This window comes from Alosa sapidissima, chromosome 22, assembly GCF_018492685.1.
Source record: "Alosa sapidissima isolate fAloSap1 chromosome 22, fAloSap1.pri, whole genome shotgun sequence".
NCBI lineage: Eukaryota > Metazoa > Chordata > Actinopteri > Clupeiformes > Clupeidae > Alosa > Alosa sapidissima.
In genome coordinates, this window is record NC_055978.1 from 1,657,790 (window position 1) to 1,675,839 (window position 18,050).

General features: G+C 39.3%; 1 protein-coding gene across 3 annotated transcripts in view; it reads left to right on the top strand.

Annotated features, from left to right (window-relative positions):
• Positions 1-15,975, top strand: part of scyl2 (SCY1 like pseudokinase 2) — an 84,145-nt gene extending 68,170 nt beyond the window's left edge. For all 3 annotated transcript variants that reach the window (XM_042077941.1, XM_042077938.1, XM_042077939.1), the window contains one exon: positions 13,606-15,975. In XM_042077941.1, coding sequence (XP_041933875.1) covers positions 13,606-14,250 — 645 coding nt within the window. In that variant the 3' untranslated portion in view covers positions 14,251-15,975. The remainder of the gene's footprint in view (positions 1-13,605) is intronic.
• The last annotated feature ends 2,075 nt before the right edge of the window (positions 15,976-18,050 follow it).

Sequence of the window (18,050 nt, forward strand, 5' to 3'; positions counted from 1 at the left end):
GTTGGAGAATACAAAACAAGAGATTTAAGACTGTTGGTCTTTACAAAATCTCCCCAGATCGTCCAGATTCCTAGGTCTATACTTGTGCATTCTCCTCTTTGACTCACCCCACTGTTTTTCTATCGAGTTTAAATCAGGGGACTGAGATGGCAATGGCAGAAGCTTGACTTTGCGTTCAGTAAACCATATTTGTTTTGATCTGGAAGTTTGTTGTGGTTCATTGACCTGATGAATGATCCAATCATGACCAACGTTTAGTATCTTGGCAGAGATTGACAGATTTCCTTTAAAAATGTTCAGGTTTTTCATGTTGTTTGTGATACCATGCACCTTAATTACATTCCCAAGGCCCTTAGGAATAAAACAGGGTTCCCGCGGGGTCTTAAAAAGTCTTTTCATTCTGAGGTCTTAGAATTCATTTAGTCAGGTCTAAAAATATTTTACCATCGTTCATTTCCAGAAACGCTGGCTGCAGAAAGTTATTACAAAGTATAGCAAAAAAGTATTGAGTCGTAGCTTGCAAAGCAGAGCTCTAGCGTCTTTGCTACCATTGTTACAAAACCAGCAGAATGTTCAGAACATTGGTTCAGTGTGTTGTAGTTCTTTCTGGGGGATATTGGTGTTGGTACATAGCCTACGCAGTGATAAATCTACAAATCCCGTGATAAATACAATACCTGCCCACAAAATACGTCTGCGTCTCCTCAGAATTTGTTAAAGTTCGGCTATGTGTGGAAAATGGGAAAGTGTAGGCCTACTTTCAACGAGACATGGCTAGATCCAGTGATGCCGCGTTACTCTATTTTGACCACTTTTTCCGGTAACGAGTCTAACGCGCTACTATTTCTAGCAATCAGATTAAAGTGACTTATCCAAGTCACTCAGGGCTCCAGAGTGCGACCAATTTGGTCGCATATGCGACCTAATTTTTCAAAAGTGCGACTAAAAGAAATCGGCGGTCGCACCGGTGCGACCAGCTATTCGAGAGAGGAAAAAGTGTCCGCATTGAAACTCTACCTTTGGTTCAATAACAGACACATATTTGGCCAATATCGTGGTTTAAACAAATCACAGATAGTGAAGGGCGGGACCTCCCCTCTGATTGGCCGTGGCCCAGTGCCTGTGTGTAAATTTGAAAATGCGTGTGCTGCAGAGAGAGAGCGAGAGAGAGAGAGGTCAGAGACCCGTCAGATAAAGAGTGGATGTAGTTGCATTACAGTGTGGTCATATAGGCCGAGATAAATGTCCCCTCTCCCCACTGCCTTTCGGCGGCTGGCAGCAGCAAACCGATCAGACGAGCCCGAGATGATGATAAAGTTTATCGTTGCCTACGATAGGCCTAGTGAAACTTCCCTTCACCAAGTTCAGTCCGAAATAATTATTCACCAGAAAAATAGTTTGAACGTAAACCCGACGTACAGGAATGTCACTTGCGCCAAATTTATAGGAGTCATTGCAGATGAAAAGACGTCTTAAAATTTCGAACAATGCATGCAAGGCCTTCCCGAACGACAGAGATACAGATATCGCCGAAAAGGAGTGCGTCATTGACCGCAGTTACATGCAGGGAGTAACCCGGTTTTCAACAGCAATATTCGTTTTGTGCGCGAGTTGTGTAAACTCATTCTGATGGCATCAATCAATTTAATCCGGTATTTGGCGCAAACCGAATATCGCTGCTACATTTAAAGCCCGAATATTCCCTGTGTGTATAACTGTGGTCATTGTGTACGGTGAATTGAATGGACACATTTAGATCGAGCATGGTAAGTCATTGCAATAGCCTATAATAATAGGCCTACTATTTCGTTACTGCATTAACCATAGTGATGTTCTTATTGAAAATTTAAAAATATTAAAATTAAAAAGTAAATTGCATTGTGGGGCTGTCAAATGATTATTGCAATCATCATTGCAAAATCACATAGAAATCCCAGGTTACTTGGAACATCTCTTTAAATTGTGCTCAAATACATTTCTATAGAAGATGCTAGCATGGCGAGCTGGTTTAGCCAAGGCCTAAAGATCATGAAGGATAGTATGTAAGACAGTGAGCCATGAGATGTGCAGTTTGAAGCGCTTAAAAGACATGCACTGTTAATATACTCACTGTTATTTTTATTTAATTCATCTTGAGATGTTTTAAGTTTAAATTTCAGCTCAGTGAAGCACTTAAAGCACCAACACTTCATTAAGTTACTTTTCTTGTAGAAGTCATAGGACAACCTATATAGGACAGGAATTAAGGAAGAAAAGTGAACCTGCTGCGGTGTTAAATGCGATGTGGTTGAAAATTTGGGTGCACCTAACTTTTGTGCTGGTGCACCTAAGAAAAAAAGTTAGGCGCACCAGTGCAACCAGTGCAAAAAGTTAATCTGGAGCCCTGTCACTGTGTGTTAGGCCTACTATTTTTGTCATTTACCTTAGTAAAAGATATATTCTTTGCTTTTCTCTCGGGGATTAACGCTCACGTTTTCAGCATGATGACTCACGTGTAATACCACGCAGCAACACAAACATAAACAACAATAGAGGGAGGAGAGAGATGCGCATTTTAGCTATACAGTCATTATTTTGAGTTTGTGTCCGCTAAACATGATAACATTAAGGTACGTTGTACACTCTGTGCTGGTGACAAAGTGCTGTATAGCTAGACATCCCAAGTCTCCCGAAGTTCTGGGAGTCTCCCGATAGCAGCTTCCTGACGCCCGCAAATTAGATAAAATCTCCCGGAATCTAGAACGAACAAGAGCGCGCAAGCCAGACCGGGAATTCAAATCGCTTGTGCATCTGAGTTTAGCACGCACACGACGGAAAAGTGTACCCTTGTCTCATACAGTAAGAGTAAAACATAATGATAGTCTTGCACACTGCACTGTTTGTAGCATTGCCCATGGCTGCAAAAGACTTGTTGAGGTGAGTTTAACAAGTGTCATTTAATTTGCTATTATTCAGGCCTATACTAGATGGCTAGTTGCCAAGGCCCAGTTTCAACTCGTCTCATTTTTGACTTGCTTGCTGAAATCTATTCTATTTGAGGGCTAGTTTGTTTTAGATTATTTTCATTTTGGGCTTAAGGTTTAGGGCATTTGGTACGTGGCACGGATATTTTTCCTTGAGTAGACTACAAGTGAGCAATGTAAAAATCAGTTGGGTTGTAGACGTTGGGTGTGGAAGGTTACTAGTTTGATTGCTTTATCTGTAAATTAAATTAATGCTTTTTCAACGACTTTTCAATGATTTTTTCAGAATTTCTTTGATTTGAATATTTTTTGGTAATGCGTCGTGTAGGTCTTAAATTTCAATCTTTATGGTCTTAAAATGTCTTAAAAAGGTCTTACATTTGGAGTCACGTGGGATCGCCGAGCAAGATGGCTGCACATTAGAGCGGTCCAGAATAGTCACCGAAATAATGTAATATATCTGTCTATCTCCTCATTTACGACTATTTCAGCAATACTTCAGTAATACTTAATAGTTCCTTCGACAACTTATCCGTCAAATATACATTATCATGGCTTCGTCAAAGTATTTCAAAGGTACACGTGGAAAGGCTGCCATGGAGACTGGTGGTGCTAGCCCAAAAAGCCCTGAGCAAAATGTTTTCAGAAAATCTTTTCAGTGAAGTGAGTAAAATGAGCTCTACACTGAATGCAGTGGCTTCGGACATATCAACTATTAAAGCGACTACAACGGAACTGAAAAATGCTGTAAGTGCCATTCAAGAGTGGCTGACTGAGGCAGAAACGCGAATATCCGAAGTGGAGGACACTACTCAACAGTTGGTTGGCGACCAACAGGTGCACTGCAAACGTATAGACACGTTATGGAACCGTGTAAAAGATTTAGAAAACCGAAGCCGCCGTAACAATATTAGGCTGCTAGGTTTGAAGGAGGGCGCCGAAGGAAACAACTTAAAGGCCTGCATTGAAAGGATTTTGTCTGAGGGCTCAGGTATGGACATTGACAGTGAATTTGAGATTGAAAGGGCACATGGATCTCCTGGATACCGTCCGGAGGACAACCAACCACCACGTCTAATTCTTACGTTCATCTGCGAGAGAGAGGGTGCTTAAGGCAGCGAGAGAGAAAAGGGGAGCAACATGGAACGGATGCGCGCTCTCATTTTTTCCTGATATGACCAAGGAACTGGCGGAGAGCAGAAAAGCTTTTGCCTCGGCCAAACAACTACTGCATGCCAAAAAAGTACAGTTCACCTTCGCATTTCCTGCGACACTATGATTCACGTGGAATGGGAGGAATAGGAAGTTTCAAGACGCGACGGAGGCTGTCAAGTTCATTGAGCAACGAATAACGGATGGCGCAGCTGATGGAGAAGACGATATTGTTGAAGATTAGCGTAGGCCTACAATGACAATTATCACTAATGGAGAGTTTGAGAAAGGTATGGTGTGACTGGACGGTTTTTTTGTGTAGTTATCTGAACCTAGGGAAGCTGGACGTTTCTCAGACCAAATCAGATTTTCTTTTTGTTTTGTTTTCTTTTGGTATTTGGACTGATTTAAAAAGGGAAGAGTCTCCAGTTAGTAGGAGTCTCCTGTGTGTGAATATGTTTTCTTCTACTGATAAGGGGTGGTTATTGTTGACCAGTTTGGTCGTGTTTGTTCACATTTTGATTGGGAAATTATTCAGTGTTGGTACAAAAATTCTGGTACTGTTTCAAGAAGGTCAGACAAAATGGAATTGCCTTTATATGCTCTATATCTTAATTTGTTTTCCATAAGGAATGAATGGCATATAACTCTTATGTTAAGATAGTGTCCTGGAACATAAATGGATGCGGAAATCCAGTAAAAAGGAAGAAAGTTCTCTCATATCTTAAGCTTCAACAAACAGACATAGCATTTATTCAGGAAACACACATAACAGATGATGAGGCTAAGCAATTTAAAAGAGATTGGGTGGGGCAAGTTTTTTACAGTTCTTTTTCCCAGCAAAAAAAGTTCTCATTTTGGTTCACAAAATGTTAAACTTCTCATTAGTAAGGGAATTTAGGGATGCAAATAGTAGGATTTTTTTGTCTTGATACCATTATAAACGGCATGGAATTAACACTCTGTAACATTTATGTCCCCAACAAAGATGAGCCTTCTTTTTTCCATGAGGTTAATAGCATACTGGGGAATGCCTAAGGTAAAACCATTTTAGCAGGAGATTTTAACCAAGTTTTGGATAGTACATTAGATAAAAGCAGAATTACCCAAACCATAACACCTAAGGATAGAGCAGCTATTCACATGATGATGAGAGACAATGGTTTAATTGACATATGGCGCTTGGTCAATCCAAGCAAACGTGAATATTCTTTTTACTCTCATTGCCACAAGTCCTTTTCACGTATAGATATTATTTTGGTCTCTCAAAATCTAGTCAACTCGGTCATCGACAGCACCATAAATGCCATCTCCTTGTCTGACCATGCACCCGTTGCACTTTGTATAAATATACAACCAGACAAAACCAGGCGAGGTAGATGGAGGATGAACACCTCCATGCTGCAAGACATGATATTCCGTAATGAACTGGCAGAAGATTTATCATCATTTTTTGAAATCAACATGGGTAGTACCGATAGTGTAGCAATGGTATGGGAAGCATCAAAAGCTCATGTTAGAGGTAAAATCATAGCACAAACTTCTAAAAAGAAAAAAAGAGTACATTAACACTGTTAAAAAATTGGAAGCAGAAATAATCATAATGGAGAGAGAACTGTCCAAACATTATTCAGACAGTCTGTTCAATGATATTTGCAAATCTAAACTCAAAATACAAGAAATATTTAATAAAAAGGCAGAATATGCTTTATTTAGATTGAAAACAACATTTTATGAAGCAGGAGAGAAAACGGGCAGGCTTTTGGCTAGACAGCTTAAGGAGCAAAACTCTGCTCATGTAATTCCTGCGATAAGAAGAGAGGGTTCGCTAATACCATCTTCCAAAGGAAGTAATGAAGTTTTTACGAGAAGCTCTATAGATCAGAAGGTATGCCAAGCGAAACATCATTGCAGACTTTTTTCTCCACCATAACTCTTCCAAGTCTATCATCTCAACAGGTAGACATTTTAGATAAACCAGTTTCACAAGAAGAGGTCATAAAGGCTATTCAAGCTATGAAAACAGGGAAATCACCTGTAACCGACGGGTTTCCTGTTGAATATTATAAAGAGTATACAGACATAATTTCTCAAGTTCTGACTAAGGTGTACGAAGAGGCTTTTCAGACCGGCTCACTTCCACCATCTCTGAACGACGCACTTATATCACTGATTCCTAAAAAAGGCAGAGACCATACAGATCCTGCCAATTTCAGGCCAATTAGCCTACTTAATGTAGATAGCAAAATACTGGCCAAGGTTCTGGCTTTGAGGCTAGAAAAAGTTTTACCAGACATTATACACTCTGACCAGGTTGGTTTCTTACAGGGTAGATCTTCTTCTGATAATTTACGAAGGCTTATACACTTGATATGGTTGAACTCCTCCAGCACTGCACCAGTGGCCACTGCACCAGTGGCCAGGAGGGGGTAGCGACCATAAGCTAATGCTTTATGCTGACGACATACTTTTTCTAACCAGTGACCCACAAAACTCCCTACCTGCCTTAAAGGAGACCATCGATGAATATTCTCATCTTTCAGGTTATAAAATTAATTGGACCAAATCTGAAGTAATGCCAATATCCAAACATTGTCATCCACATGTAATGACACAGTATAACTAAATGGGTCCCAAAGGGCATGGTCTACCTGGGTATCAAGTTGAGTCCAGACTTAAGTGAAATGTCTGCATTAAATTATGACCCATTGCTTAAAAAAATCAAGACCTAAACTTAAAACTGACCTTATGTGGCAAAGTAAATGTCATCAAAATGGTAGTTGCACCACAAATTAACTATATATCCATGATGCTCCCGCTCAGCATACCAGAACATATTCTTAAACAGCATGATAATCTCATCAAGGAATTTCTTTGGGCGGGGAAGAAACCTAGGTTTAAAATGAGCAAACTGTTTGCACCTAAAGATAAAGGTGGGCTGGGTTTACCTGAGATTAGACTGTATAACTTGTCTTTTGAAATGGCTAAGATAGCTAAACACTGGATTGGAGGGGTGTCTGGTTTAAAATGAGCCACCATAGAGGAGAGTCTGGCCAAACCTTTTCATCCTATACAGGTATTATCCCAAAAGGTGACTGGTTTAGAAAGAGATAAAAACCCAATTATTAAGCACTCTAGGGAGGTTTGGGCAAAAATTCACAAGCTACATAAAATCTCACATCACAAACAGCAATATGCCTCACTATGGCTTAACCCAGAAATTAAAATAGGGAAACAAACAGTGTTTTGGAAAAGGTGGGTAGAGAATGGACTTAATACAATTAATGACCTCTACAAAGATGGCATTTTTAAATCTTTTGCTGAGCTAACTCAGGAGTATGATCTCAGAGAGAAAGGTGACTTTTGGAAATACCTGCAGATTAGACACTGCATAATGGGAAAAAGTCAGCCAATAAAGGAAGACAATCCAGTAGTTGATTATTTCCAATATCCACGTAATCATAAAGCATCAGTATTTTACAATAAATCCATCTGTTTGACCAGTAGCACATGTGAAAATCTAAGAATAATTTGGCAGAGGGATCTTGAGTGTGAAATTGATGAAGATAATTGGGAGCAAATTCTGGCAGATAATGGTAAATATATTAAAGAAATTAGATGTAGATTTATTCAATACAAAATCTTACACAGATTTTATTGGACACCATGCAGACTTTTTAGAATAGGACTAATAACTAGTAATATATGTTGGAAATGTAAAAAGGAAACAGGCACATTTCTGCATCTCATGTGGGATTGTGCTATGGTCAAGCCATTCTGGTGTAGAATATTGGGGTTTCTTGAGACGTGGATAGGAGTGGACCTACCAGTGTGCCCACGCTTATGTCTTCTAGGAGATAAAAATGTAATACCACAGCTGACAAAAGATGTTCACTCAGTGCTGATGGTTGGGTTGACCTCAGCTTCTAGAATTATACTATGACATTGGAAGTCACCTATAAATCCAACATTCCAGGACTGGAAAGTTTTAATGAGCCAGACAGTGTCGTATGAGGTCATGCTTGCTAGAATAAAGGGTAGAGGACCGGTGGTATTGGGTAGCTGGGATTTCTTTGCAGAGTATCTGACCTCTGGACTTGTACTTTAACTACTGGGATGTGCTAGGAAGACTATGTACATTCATCTTCTCTTCTTTTATGTTCTTGTATGGTGTTTATTAGATTAGATTATACTTTGTGCTTTATCTTTATTCACTTATTTATTTTTCTTCTTCTTCTCAACCAGGAACACTTATCTAAATATGTTCATTTAACTGTCTGACCGTGCTTGTCTTTTCTTTCTCTTTTTTATTCTTTGTGTGATGTACCGAATGAGATATGTACCACAATTGTTCAAATAAAAACTTTAATTATAAAAAAAAAAAGTCTTAAATTTGACTTATTGAAACCTGCAAGAACCCTGTAAAAACAGCCCCTCAATAGCACAGCCTCTCCACCATAATTCTCATGAGGTATGGGGTTCTTTTCAGTATAGTCATTTTGCTATACTCCAAACACACCTAAAGTGTTCCTAGCCAAAAAGCGCAATTTTCATGTCATCTGACAATAGACCATACTTCCAGACAAAGTCACTGTACCATTCAGTAACTCCTGCCATTTACATTGGTAATTAAATGACTGGACAGGCGTTTACCTAGCATGCCCTCTAAATAAGCTATTAGCAGTGAGGTTACTTTTGAAGATTATTTGGGGGACTAAGTGACCCCAAGATGACACCTTTGTCTGTAACTCTCCAATAGTGGTCCTTATGGAGTTTTTTGCCTATTTTTAGCATGATAAATGCAAATGACTGAAGTTACCACTCACTGTCAATGACATGTGCAGAGTAGGCTACCCTAACACCAAGGTAATGTGTGGAATACCACCTATGATTTATCCTTTTTTGGCCATTCAAACGTAATTACTAGGTTGTTGCCTTTTCTATGCAGTAGGTGGCAGTCCAAGATAAGAAATAGCAGTTCAAGAAAACAAACCAAATAGTAGGAACAACGATATTAAAGCAGCATAGCCTACAAGTGCTAACGGAAATGTAATGTGTGAAGTTATTGGAATGGAAATAAATGTAACCACCTTCTACATACTTTTGAAGACATTTTGTTTCAAGTGTGCAACAAATGTATTCAATTTATTAAGGGAGTTTGTCGGTTAGTTAGTTAGTCGGTCATATGGTAACAAAACATTAGCAAAGTTAACTTTGACAAGGCTGGCGGCTAGCATTATCCTCATCAGTGTGCTAACTCGTAGGCCTAACCTAATTGTTTTGTATTGAGGTGCTACTTCAGACTTGACAAACTCCTATGGGAGGCAATGGAAATTCCTTTCTGCAGAAATAGTAGATTGATGCTCTTGTCAACAGTATTGGTCTGGCCGTTCTTTTTAAAACGTGGGCCTAGGCTAAATGTTTCATTCAAAGCAGTGCTTTCTCGTCTGCTTCCTTCAGTCACGATAGCCAGACTGCACTGGGTCAGATGTCACTATGAAATGTGATTATTCAGTGATCAAAATTGAAACGAGTTATTTCAGAAATTAGTTAATCCAAATTAACATGTTATTTTGACAGCCCTTATATATATATATATATATATATATATATATATATATAATCTCAGCTTTAACAGCGTTAATCGCAATGCGATTAAGGACCAAGCATATTGCGTTAATTGTTTTTAATCACATTGATTGCGTGCCGACAAAATATTTTTTATTTTAGGCTACACAGTCACTTCTGTTATCAACGATCCTCTTTGGCTGCTACTATTTTGACCCTTTGATGCACTGTTGTCCTCAAACAGCCACAGACACTTCCTAGTAGGCTTCTGCCTAGTCAGTAGTCCTGTGGTCATGGAGATAACAAACACCAATGCAGTTCTGAACGGTCGGCTGTATGGCGCTTTAAAGCGCTGCGGACACCGGCACCGACATGAGTGCAGCACACGCTTTCGACATTCAGTTACATTGGATTCCATTGTTCTCAATACAACTCCACACACCAGCATTGCACCGCCACCGTGTAAATTATGATCTAGTTCTATTTTTGTTTTTCTATTGTTATGCACTTCATTGAAATGTGCAGTAGGCTACATTTTGTACATGCATTTGTACATATTTCTCAATATGAAAGATCTCTCTCTCTCGGCCAGATGTATTAACGCTTTTGCGCCCACTTCAGGCGTATTTGTTTCGCAATGTGCGTGTAAAATCATTGCGAGGTATGTACAAACAGGTGGCAATGATGTAAAAGCGCAAACTGCCTGTCGCAGGAGCTGAAAGTGGCAGATTGCGTTTGTCATGTCATGCATATGCATTCATGGGAGGATCCAGGGGAGTGGGAGTTTAGCGTAAAAAGATGGGAGGGGAAGAGTAAAGAGCGCCTAATTATGTATTCCACGGTATGTACAAAGACTGCTCCTGAAAGCGCAGGTCTATTCTGCGCCTAAATACTTCCGCCATGTAAAAGCAGGTGTTAATCCAAATTGCAGTTCAATGCGTCAATAAGAGAACCTTTCAAAGACAACAGAATCGCTATTTAGAGCACCAGTTTTTGTGGTGAAAGTATTTGTACTACCAAAAGCAACCTTAACTTTCATTGGCCTTTCGAATGTCTTACTTTCACTTTCACGTCATTCACTTAAACTTTCCTACTTGCTAGATTTGACCAATCTTCCATAGCCTACGTGCACAAGTAGTTTGAGTAGAACTACTGATCTTTATTATCTCCCTGCTTGTTTATATTTTATCATGTATGGTATTATTTCATGATCGCTAAACGTTTGATTCTTTTTAACGTTTATGGGCGGAGAAAGGCAGAGAAAGGCGCAGTTTACACTAAGGATTGAACGATTGATAAATACGATGGAAACTTGGGTCTGACAGCGTTCGCAATCTGCTGTGTCCATGACGCTGATAACGCTAAGTTCGCAAATGTACGTACATCTGGCCCTCTCTCTCTCTCTCTCTCACTCACTCACTCACTCACTCTCACTCTCTCTCTCTCTCTCTCTGTGTTGCCTCAGGCCTGCTGCACATCGTTTGAAATAATCAAATACATAAAGTAACTTTGGGCCAATCTCAATTCTCTATTTTACCCATTCCCCTTCCCCCTTCCCCTTAGTTTTGCGCGTGCACGTGAGACGAAGGGCTATCTCAATTCTCATTTTGATCGAGGGGTAGGGATAAGGGCAAGGGGTAGATACCCCTTAAAACCAAGGGCCCGTCCCATTTCTCCCCCCTTAAAACTTCCACTTGGTTTTGATTGCCCTCAACATTAAAGCCCCCTCGACAAGGGAAGTGGAGGTTAAGATCTTTCCCTATGAATTGGGACACCACTATATGCAAATTAGCGTAGCGAACATGCTCACCTACGTCACGCGCAGCACCGACGTGTCTGCCGGTAGTAGCCTGCTATTATTTTCATTCAGGAACATGCCCATTCCAGCGGTCAATGTTGTGTGGGCTGTGCTGGTTTATCTACGTCTGGTTAATCAACAAAGATATTCGTGTTCATGTGAACGCCAGAACACACACCTTAAATTTTGACGAAACTACCCAGATCAGATATATTAACGTTATTTGATGGGCAGACTCTCTCAAAGCACTTAGCAGATATCATAACATCGTCAGATAGCTTCGTGAGATATTTTCTAACATTAGTGTTCAAAACAGTCCATCAGATGTGCATCAACACCCTAGCCCTACACGTGCACGCGCAAAAACGAGGGTTAGGGCAAAAATCTAGGGGTAGAGGAGGTATTGGGACGGGCCCCAAGTAAGATCGGGAGCTTACTTGAAACCGAGGGGTAAGAGAAATACCCAACATACACCGCTCACACCGGAAAAATAAGCACACCGAGAGATTCATTGACATGAAATGTTGGCATTAATAAGGATTATAAAATTAAAATGGTAATTGTTTTATGTTGCATTCAATCTTGTGACCATATATTGAAGGTCCTGTTCTTCACAAGGAAGTTTTCAAAAAATCGCTGTTTTGTGAATGTTAACAGCACATCATTATTTGCGCAAATGTCTCGCATTTTACATATTTCCATGTCTACCCCGCGAATTGGCAGCATGCCATGTCAGAAATGTAAAGTCCAACAGCAGCTAAATTCGCTGAACTTTTTTACCGCTCGTCTGATATGAATACTGCATATTGCTGCCGACTCCTCGCATAGGCTATTACAGGTAGCGATTGCTTCTGATGTCAAGTAACGACCATTTGGATATTATTGTAAAATATCAAAGGAGTTGTGGGATGTTTACATAGCATACTGCATGTTTATTTTGTCCCCCATCCCTGTTTCATTCACCCGGACCAAGGTAGGCTGCGAACAAACATATATATATATAGGCACGTTCAGCTGTTGTTGAAATAATTCCTGAACGGTTTTATTCCGAGCTGAAAATGCAATTATAGCCTATTTGACAGAAGACAGGTTGCTAGTGACAAAATATTAGCTTTCAGTGTGGTACGATCTCTGTAAATTACGTTAATTCAAGTGTTTCAATCATCCAGCTCTCCCTTATGGTTGGCTAGTGGTATCTCATTTCCAAGGGGAATATTCTTCACCCCTATGTCTTGCCACTCGGTTTCGAGGGACAAGGGCTAGGGGTAAGATGAAGGGATAGGGGAAGGGGAAGGGGTAAAACAGAGAATTGAGATTGGCCCTTTCTTTGCTTTCATTCGATTCCCAATCAAGACACACTGGTGAGACTTTCTTTACATTGTTAATATGGACTTATGGAAAGTTCAGAAATGAAAAATAATAGAATTTTAATCATGTGATAAAATATGGGATTAATCACGATTAACAATAGAAATTCAGCGATTGATCATGAATAAAAAATAGTTTGACATCGAATTAATTACATACTATGTGATTAATTCATCTAAATTAATCGCATATAATTTTTGCCGTGAAAGTATTTTAAATATTTAAATTCAAATGAATCATTGAATAATCAGCATTAGTGACATTAAAGTTCAAAAACTCTTTTATTATTATTTTCACTGTTCAAATAATAGCCATAATAATCTATGATGAATCTAATAATCAGATATAACCTAGGGGACACAATGAAAATAAATTAACACTCCCCTCAATGTCAACACTATTTCTTTGCATTGATGTGTGACTTAAGAGTTGACGAACTCCGGTGATATGCAAATTCCTTGCTGCAGACATTGCAGAGGACTATTTTAATCAACACCTTATTATTATCAACACCATCAGGCCATTTTTTAAAAGTAAATGTTCCAATCAATGATCTAGGCAGCACATTTTCTTCTTCTCTCCTTCATTTTACAGTCTAATGGTTACTGACTAGGCCGGCTCGGGGTCAAAGGTCATACGGAATCGATTAATCTGCGTTATTTTTTTTAATCGGTTATTTTTTCTCAAATTAATTAATCGAAATTAATCAGTTATTTATTTATATAATATATAAACATGTTTATTTATTTTTTCTAGACCAAGGACCTTACCAGCAGTTTACTGAGCAACATGACAACATTGGGCCACCTGTCTTTAAGCTCCACATCTACGTCAACGCCTGTTCAAAGCAGCAAAACATCGACTGCCTTCCCTCTGACTGCTACCAAGAGTGGCATGAGCACTATGGAGCCCATGAGTAATGGTCTCACTGCACCCATGGGTTTCCCATCAGTGGGATTGGGTCGGGGTATGTGTCCAGCAACACCAGCCATTTACGGAGGCATGGCTACCACAACCAGCACACCTAATTTCAGCGCACTTTCACAGAACCAACCCCAGCCTGGAAAGGCTCCGGACATGTCTGCTTTGGATTCTCTTTTCATCCCCAACAAACCCAAAGTCAGTCTGAATCAAATGGCACCGAAACCAACTCCAGGGACAACCACCCCATCACCTTGGGTAAACCAGTTTGGATTGAGCCATCCTTCTCAGACTGCTCCCATGCAAGGAACTGCCATGGGTATGGCATCAGTTCAGAGTGGTTTTGGTGTGCAGGCTAATCCCTTCTTCAATCCCCATAACTTTGTCCAGCCAGCTGTGAACACACCAGCTTTGTCCACCACTGGCATGCTCAAACACAGCGCCTCTGTCAACAATGATCTAAAAGACCTCTTTGGATAACCTTGGAAAGACCAAAAGATAAGTAATTACTGTACTCTAAAGTGTTGGGGGGTGGGGGATTAGCTGTGTAATCAAGGTTTTGGTCTTACTTCAACTATTCACGGTAGATTCATTTAAGATTACTTTGTTGTTGATGGTTTTTTCCCCCTTTGTCAAGTATGGCTCACTGGACAGCATTGAAACTGGGTATATATTTGGTCCATACATACAATATTGATTCTCATGTACATATATATGTGGTATAAAACCACTATATATCTATCCATGTTTTTTTTTTTTTATTGCCTAACAAATATGCACAAAGGCTTTGACACAGACACAGAAATGTTGAAAATATTTTATTATGTTTATTGTGATGCAGTGATTGGTTGTTTGTATATTTTTCATCTTTGCCATTGCTTTTTTCTTATTCATTTTTTTCTGAGTCATGTCTTTGATGTGAGGAGGTTGTAGATGCATGGAATGACATATCATTTTGAAACAAAGTTCTTTGAGGGCATCCAGGACATGGGTCTAGCAACTTGGAAGCTTGTCACCTTTGCATAGATAATGCTGTAGTGAACAATCAAGTCTATGAGTGTAAGACAGTTGAACCTGAGTGTGAAGTTGTGTTTAAAATAACCAATGTCTTATGTGCTCCATTTATTTGGGTTCACTTGTTTTAAGTCTCAGTGAATACAGCTAGTTATGTTCTGTACAGATCAGTTTCTGATTGAGTCCTATTTATCTGAAATCTAGCTCAAGAATCTCTTCAGAGTCAATACCTGAGCAGCTTAAATGGATATTCATTGTTATCATCATATGATAAAACTTGTTTGAATATTTTCCTTGGTTTTTGGTTATTGGGTGTGACGGTCATGTTACTGCAAATTTTGATGAGAATATACAGTGTTTTATTAAAATGTTTTCCAGGACATAGGATTGCCTGTCCATGTAAATCCTTGGTGACCAGACCACCACCTGCTATGTGTCGCCCATCTTTAAGGCTGTCAGTAATTGTTTGACATACCAGTTAAACAATATGTTCAAGCACTGTTATGGCATTTTAATGAAGGTACACTTTGTGCGTGCTTTGCAGTAAAATGAAGCACAGATTTTGCTGATAAATGAAGCCTTAAGAGAATGTGTGTGCAATAGGAAGGTTTCTGCTGCTGTCCATGTGTAGCAGTCATATTTGATTGATTATATTCATACACTTTTTTAGATATAAATAGCCGATGGGGTGTATTTATCAAGACAATTCCATAACCTTTTCCATTCCTCAAATTCTACTATCAATCCAAACTGAATTCTTTAATTCCTTCTGTAATAATGACTAGATAAACCACCTCATGAGTTGCCTTTATTTCTGATTACATGAAGTCAGTACTGGTGGGCCGGTCATCTGAGGCTTGTGGCACACAGGAGCAAGACCCCATTAGATGTACTGATTATTAGGGTCCAGTTGATGTTCAGTATGGTTATGGGATATTTGTAGCACCATCACAGTAATACTGTGGTCTAATCTCAGTGAACACAAAAATATGAATTTATCTTGTATTTATCATTTAATAAGTCATGCAGAGAAAAGTACAGTACAGTTATCAGAATATGTAGTGCTACATTTTCATCCTTCATAAAAATATTTTGATCATTAAAAAAATGTACATACTGCCAATGTTAGTCTGATCTATATGACTTATCCATCATATTTGAGAACATCACAATAAAATGTATTTAATGTGATTGACTACCCATTCCACATGTCCAGTATATCAGTCTGTGAAACATTTTGGTTTTGATGTTTCCTCTATCCTCTGATAGGATTTTTCCTTCTTGATTTTGTGCTTATTACAGGTGGTCATTTCTTCATATGACAATCATATGATTTACAAAATTTGATATTTTTATTTGAGTGCTATGCACTGATATAATGTTCTGCACGGTAACAGTACAAAACTCATTGGCAGGTGAAAATGTCTTAATTTTTGTTGTGTGAGAATTGGTGGTTATATACTGAATGCTCACATTCTCCCTGTGGTTTTACAAATGGGTTGTGGTCTTTAGACATTAGTCCTGCTTTTTGTTTGCACGATTGCAAGCTTCTGGAGTAGACCTATTCTCTGTGGACCATTTAGCTGAATGTGCCAGCATTGTGGGTGTAAAAAAAAAAAAAAATCAGCATGTTGGCAAGGAACAGGGTACTGAGGGGGCAAGTACAGAGCCCCGTCACTCATTTTTATCAAAATCAATTGTCTTATTTATAGAAAACTCCAATGTATGTAGCCAGGTCTGGACTGGGACAAGACATTTTTGGCCCAAGCAACCCACCACTGTTTGTTAGGATCTTTTCTCTATTAGCTGATACAAAAATAAAGATAATTTTTTTTTGTATTGAGATTGAGGTGAAAAGTGAGAGAGGAAGGAGATGGATGAGGAGAAAGGGACTTCCAAGGTCTAATTTGGTAACTGAATCTTCAAGCATAGTCAAAAATACACACATAAACAAGAATAGCTGGCAGCAAGGAAAATAGTGAGAAGGGAGTATATATAATAGCAAAAAAAGCTGAGAAAAAGAGATTGAAAGAGGAGACTGTTTACCATTGTTCCCGGCTCCACATACAGTACCTGAGAGATGTGGAAGTACAGTACCCTCCAGAATTATTGGCACCTCTGTTAAAGTTGATTAAAAATGGGTATAAAATAATCTGTTGGTGATTTATTGTAATCTCACAATGAAAAAAAAACAGGAAAATCCAACCTTGAAGGAAAGCAAATTTATTTTGAGAAAAAGGAAAATATCATAAAGAAATAAACATTTTTAACTAAAACACGTTGCTCACAATTATTGGCACCCCTGAAAAATCTTACACAAAACCTAACAGAAGCATTTTCCTAACTAATTTCAATTTATTTACGTTAATCAGAGTGTCTGTGAACTTTCAGAAGTAGTTCATGACTTTCTTTTTCACTATAGTATGAAAATAGTCACACAGAGGCTAAATCTTCTAGTCATTTTTCAACATCGGAAAGACGAGAATACACTAAATTTAAGTCAGAGAATGTCTATGACAACTAGGTACTAAAAATGCCTATATTTACAGTTAAAACAATGATTAAAAGGTTCTAATCATCTGGAAATGTGACACATGCTTGGACAAAGACCCATGGTTATCTTGCCCCCACGTACAGTATGGAGGATGGTAAGATAAGATAGGCAAAAAATTCCATAAGAACCACTGTTGGAGAGTTACAGACAAAGGTGTCATCTTGGGATCATCAAATCTTCAAAAGTGACCTCATTGCTAATAGTTTATTTAGAGGGCATGCTCTCTGAGTATTACACAGGTTTATGGGCAGGCTATGGAAGCTCTTTCATTATGTCCTGTCTAGATTACTGCAACTCACTTTTCCTTGGTCTCCCCACTAAAACCCTTCAAAGACTACAATCTATTCAAAACTCTGCAGCCAGGCTCCTCACCCATACCAGACGATCAGCACACATCACCCCCATTCTCCATCAACTCCACTGGCTACCAGTTCCGTCCCGGATCAAATACAAAGTACTACTACTCACCTTCAAAGCCCTCTACAACCTTGCTCCCCCCTACATCTGCGACCTCCTGACCCCTTACACTCCTTCCCGCTCACTCAGATCCTCTATTTAAAAAATCCTGGCTATCCCCCGCTCAAGATTCTCCACCCTGGGTGGCAGGTCCTTCAGTGCCTTGGCCCCCAAACTCTGGAACTCCCTCCCCCAACCCCTTCGTGCCTGTCCTTCTATTCCTTTCTTCAAAGCACATCTCAAGACCTTTCTGTTT